Source organism: Pinus tabuliformis, chromosome 8, assembly GCF_031772625.1.
Source record: "Pinus tabuliformis cultivar Carrire ecotype Pingquan chromosome 8, CPIR1, whole genome shotgun sequence".
NCBI lineage: Eukaryota > Viridiplantae > Streptophyta > Pinopsida > Pinales > Pinaceae > Pinus > Pinus tabuliformis.
The window spans coordinates 1,568,840,982-1,568,846,635 of record NC_142294.1 but is presented as its reverse complement, the minus strand read 5'-3'; the positions used below and the strand labels follow the sequence as shown (position 1 = coordinate 1,568,846,635).

The window sequence follows — 5,654 nt, the reverse complement described above, 5'->3', positions numbered from 1 at the left end:
TTAAAACAATTTCTTAACCAATGAAATACTACAATATTACAATAGGACTAAAATAGAAATTTAATTTAACTTTTTTTTTAACCAAAAAATCAAAAAACACACACTCAATTATCATGTGAGCTTTTCTAGTACCTAAATGAAAATCTTAGTTCTATATGAATAAACACACACAGTGGTTTTATGATGATTTATTTGGCTTTATAACAAAATTCAAAGTTATGTATAAATATATACATTTGTTTTTGGATTTTTAGGTATTTGGTGCAAAATTTAAGATGAAATCTTAATTTGTTCTATTTAAAAAAGTTTTTTGAATATATATATATAAAAATTCAACATCCCTAATTTTTGAATATATATAGATTGAACACCTCGAAATGAAATTGTTACCCATCAAAATTAGTTATTTCCTGGTTGGCGGGATCCATGGATCCTAGGAACCTGGAACTCGATCACACATGGCGCAGGCACTGATACCATCCTTAATCGAACTTGGGAAAAAACCAACGGAAAATGGCAGGTATGAATTGCGCTGGGAAAAAGCAAAGGAGAAATGGAAAAAAACCAACGGAAAATGGCAAGTATGAATTGCGCTGGGAAAAAGCAAAGGAGAAATGGCAAGAATGGATTGACCTCGCAAAGTTTACCTTTTAACGCCAGTTAACGGTGCGCGCCATCCATCGCCACGTTTACAAACGCTTGCACGAAGTTCGAAGTGGCTGCCGCCCCAAATTCATCTGTCACATTTATTTAAGTCCCTACGCATCAAAGGACTCCGGCGCCTTGGCCCTTCAAAACCCTAGCAACTTGGATTTCATTACAGTATACATGTTACCATCTGATCTCAAACAGAGAGAATCGAAGCTTCTATTCTCTCGACTTATCTTCTGATGAGAGAAAAGAAGGTTTTACTCTCAGAAGATTTTCTGACGAGAGAAGAGAAGGTTTTACTCTCAGAAGATTTTCTGACGAGAGAGGAGAAGCTTTTACTCTCAGAAGAGAGAATCCTCTGTTGTAGAATGGGAGGAAACATTGCATAGCCTATTCACACAGCCCGGCCATTCCTCTCCCATCTTTTTCCAAATTAAAATTTAATAATGCAATAGTTATTTTAACATCCAAAATATCAGCAGCAAGAAGAGCAGCCGCCATTATTCATCTTGTTAGTCTCTTTTTCCTCTGTTGATCTTGTTAGTCTCTTCTTCCTCTCTCTGGTCTACGCCTGAGCGACCGAGACCGGTCTCAGAGAGACAACAAGAAGAACAAGAGGAAAAAGAGACGATCCAAAAATTAAGTCTGAGAGACTGCAAGAGGCAGAAGAGAGGAGCAAAAAAAGAAAAAGAGAGTGATGGAATCTCAAGCCGTCCGCTAGAAGGGACCAGTTAAAACTGTCCGAGGGTTTATGGTCGAGCCACCTTTTTGGAAGATATCTTTGACAAAAGAGGCGTACTGTCAGGTTCTTGTTTCAGCATTTTTTTCTTCTTTGTTCTCTGTGGAAGAGTTTTCTCGTTGGACAGATTGAAATGGTACCTTCTTTTTGCAAACTTCGTCTTTGGCAGAGGTTTTTCGTTGGACAGATTGAAATGGTGCCTTCTTTTTGCAAAGTTCGTCGGGCCAAGCTGACGGCTGCTCAGATTTCACTATAGGTAATTTCACCGGTTTCATTTCATACTTCCATCTAATTGTCTCTGTAATACTCCTGCTCACCTAGTGGGATTTGTTGCAGGGCTCCAACTTAGCTCAGGGTTCTTGGGTTTCTGAACGATTTGACTGAAGTGCCTTGCAAGATATTTTCAATCCCTCGGTCCTTCTCCAAAGAGGGCTGTTCGGCTCTATCATGTGGTCTAGCACCGGTGTTTGCTATTCTTCCTTGTGGACTACCCTTACGGACGGTCATTCTGCGCTATTTTCCTCCATAGTTGGAAAGAAAATTTTGCATCGTTTTGTCCTACGTTGCGCTTCTTTTTGTGAAACTAGATATAGTTGTCCATATGTCGGTACTGTTTGGTCTATTTTATGCTATGTTCACCCATATTCCTGTCATGCATATTTTATTTATTGTTTTGTAAAGGATTTTAGCAAGCCGCTTGTCATTGGTGGCAACTGATTACACTCTGGTTACTAGTTCGTCAAATCAGGTGTGACTGCTCCTTTAAGCATAGTTCCTTTAGCTATAAATTCTGGTTGTGTTCGATGTGATTATTTATTTATTAATGAAGGTTCACTGTGCGATAATTTATTGAGATATATCGTCTATTTAGTATTCGTTGCGTTCTTTATTTCTTGTATATATGTCCTATACCCCCTCACAAGTGATTTGTTTGCGGCAGCGGCAGTTCGTCCTCAAGTAGTTGCATCATATAATGATCCAAATAATACAACTGTGTGCCTCTGTTTTTGTTTCTCTTTATATGCTTTCATTTTTTTAAAGGAATTTATCACTTGATATTCTTATTCTATATGTCTTTTGGACGTCTTAAACCCACTGTGACAGATGAAATGCTGAGATCATTATTTGGCCAGTTTGGAGAACTTGTGCATGTCAAAATACCCAGGGGCAAACACTGGGGACTTGTCAAGTTTAGTAACAGCCACAGGTATAGCTTACGAAGAATTTTGATGCCTATTGCACTCTTACTTGTATAGTATGTTTCAGCGTCTTGGGCTGCAATGCAAAGCTTTATACTGTAGCTTTTTGTTCTTCATTTTCTCAACATGGCTAAGCTTGCCACAATAACCTTCTCCTGGAATCTGAAATTTTGGAAATCAGTGCTGGTTCAAATCTTAATAGTATAACTTCTGTACTGTTTTTGACAAAATCATTCCACCTACAGGGCTTCTACAGAGGAAGCATTGCAAATGCTACAAGGTACAGTTCGTGGTCAGCAAGTAATTCGTCTTTCTTGACGACAAAGTCCTGCAAACAAACAAGTGCATGTTTTTAATGGTACAATTTTTGATTAAGTGATTATTCTTGATTTCAGTTTATATGTTGATGTCAGTTCATATGATGGGTGATTATTCTTGATGTGAATTCAGACAATGGATCTATATGGTTGTGTAGCCGCTGGGTGGGTTCAACCCTGCAACCAAATCCAATTCAATTGAATGGGCCTTATTATCCCTATAGACAAGGATTGATGTTAAGAAAACAACCCCAGTATCCAAATATGTACAATTATGATAGGTGTCCTCTTCACTGTGCAAATTACAGCGGAGTCTATCTTTCTAATTTAGTGTGTTTTTGTTTTGGTAGGTCAAAACTCTTACCATATCTACTACTAATAGTGACTAGGATTAGTATCAGCCACAATAGTATTATAGTAGCTGTTCAATATTTTATTTTACGTATCTGTCACCAAATCACATGGCAACAATACGCGGGGTTCCATTAATGGTTTTTTTGCTTAAATGTTGACATTAGATAAATTTGTGTAAATTTACTCGTAAATTAGAGAACTGCCTTCTTTTTAATTGGACGGTTACAATTGAGGAGGGTGTTCTCACACAATCCATTTCCGTTGGTTTTTTTGACGGATCGTTTTCCCCTTTTTAAGTTGGATACAAAACACTGCTCTTTGCTGGCTTACATTTGTCATTAACCCTCCCAAAAGTCCGCTATTAAATACAAAGTCGGCTTTTCGCCCATCTTCTTCTATAGTATATCTTTTTGGTAAGAATTCATTCTGCTTTCGTTCCCCATCATGGGGAATTTATATGTTTGGATGCTAATATGTAATTTTTTTTGGTGGGTAAGTATTTACGTTAATTTGTTTTTTTGGTAGGTAAGTATTTATGGGGATTTGAATCTCCAAAGTCTGGTATGCGCTAATATGTATATGTTAATTTGTTTTGTATGGTGAATGATAAAGAATTTATATCTTTTCATGATGATATGTTCATTTGTTTTGTAAACGTGGAAATATTGGTCATGATGATATGTTCATTTGTTTTGTAAAAGTGGAAAAACCGTTGTTTTTAACCATACATAGTGCATGCGTTTTGTAAACGTGGAAATATTGGTCATTCTTAGAAGTGCCTCTGTAAACTGTTGTTTTTAACCATACATAGTGCATGGGACTAAGCTTTTGGTCTGTGAGAAGAAGGCTAATTTGCCATGGAACTGACTCTATGGCCTTGAATCCAATGGGATAAATAAACAAGGGTAATAAGAATCCAAATACCCATTCAATTTATTCACGGTGGTCTCCTGTGATGATCGAACTCCTCACCACATCGAGAGCTAGGGAAGCTCATTATTGTTTTAAAATAGTTTGCTTATGTGAGCTATGGAATCTCATTATTGTTTTAAGATAGTTTTATGTGAGCTATGGAATCTCATTACTGTTTTAAAATAGTTTGTTTTTAAGGAGCATATTGTGGTTTGTCACTTGGATCACTTAATTTGGTTATCTAGCAAAATTGTTCAAGGCAAGGTAAATACAAATGAGGTTATTGGTTTATTGATTAGTTGTCAAATTAGTCTTAAGAGAATTGATACATATCATGGGGTCATGTTATTGGTGGTTGATTAGGCTAACAATAATATACTTATTGATCTATATTTATGAAGTTATTGGTTTATTTTACTAGTTATCAAATTAGTCGGAAGAGATGTATACATATCTAGGTTCCATGTTATTGATGTTTGATTTGGAAAACAATAATATACTTGTACTGATCTACACCCTATGGGATTTTTGGAATAAACTCTTCTGTCCACTTAAATTTAAGTTTAAGTGATGTGCCATATGACTTAGCAAGTTCCAACTGTATCTTATGATAGGTTAAAAGGGGATAATGATGGCCTTTTCTGATTATTGTCCCAAACGCTTTTGTTTCCATTCTAAAGTGACGGGACATTGTAAATGGCATTTTTATTTCTTTAGAAATATTTATCTCAAGGTTTTTTTAGTTTTTTTTGGGTTAATATAGGCATTTTCCTTGTTTGATGATGATACTTCAAACAAGGAAAATGCCTATATTAAGTTGCAAATATGTGCATGGTTTTTAAGGATTTTGCATAATGAGTTTTGTATCCCCCTAGAGTCTTAGAGTAGCCCTATGTGTAGAGATCAATGTTGGTTTATCGAAATATGGGCATTTGGTTTTCTCTACATTACAAGTAGCCTCGATTTGAACTTGTAGCACTGATGTTGGGTATCTTGGTTTATGATGCCTTAAATTTGAGTGCCATTCATTAGCATGAACTTCAGTTTGTGGCAACCAAACAACCAATATCGATTCGATTTCTAGAGGTTTGAGAGGGATTGACAACCATTTGTATTTTCTTCTAGTCAAATCCATTAGTGAGCCTTAGTATTTCGAGCTCAAGTAATTTCTACTCCACAAACTATCAAGGGCATTTTTCTCTTATTGTTGGATATGTCGCACCTAGCTCAAGTAATTTCTACTCCACAAATATGTCGCACCTAGCTCAAGTAATTTCTACTCCACAAACTATCAAAGGCCATTTTTCTCTTATTGTTGAATATGTTGCACCTTCTCTGAGCTCAACACTTGCAGCTATTCTAGAAAACATGTCTCTACCTATGACATTGCTTGCTTTAGTACTAGTGCTTGCAAAGAAAGAATAATATGAATTCTTGGAAGATTGTTCTTGGCATTGCTCTAGAATTTGTAGCGCTTATAGC

At 36.3% G+C, this 5,654-nt stretch overlaps 1 protein-coding gene across 1 annotated transcript; it reads left to right on the top strand.

The window, feature by feature from the left end:
- Nucleotides 1-798: 798 nt before the first annotated feature.
- LOC149242009 (polyadenylate-binding protein RBP45A-like) lies at nt 799-3,215 on the top strand. The gene is made up of 4 exons (XM_089367616.1): nt 799-1,456; nt 1,560-1,646; nt 1,727-2,597; nt 2,835-3,215. Exons 3-4 carry the CDS (start codon nt 2,461-2,463, stop codon nt 2,905-2,907), a joined length of 210 nt encoding a protein of 69 aa, XP_089223742.1. The 5' UTR covers nt 799-1,456; nt 1,560-1,646; nt 1,727-2,460; the 3' UTR covers nt 2,908-3,215.
- The last annotated feature ends 2,439 nt before the right edge of the window (nt 3,216-5,654 follow it).

What these genes read in the sequence shown, in the direction of transcription:
- LOC149242009 (XM_089367616.1), top strand. Translation starts at nt 2,461, where the DNA reads ATGTCTTTTGGACGTCTTAAACCCACTGTGACAGATGAAATGCTGAGA. An exon ending in AAGTTTAGTAACAGCCACAG is followed by an intron (nt 2,598 to 2,834) that starts GTATAGCTTACG and finishes TTCCACCTACAG; the next exon opens with GGCTTCTACAGAGGAAGCAT.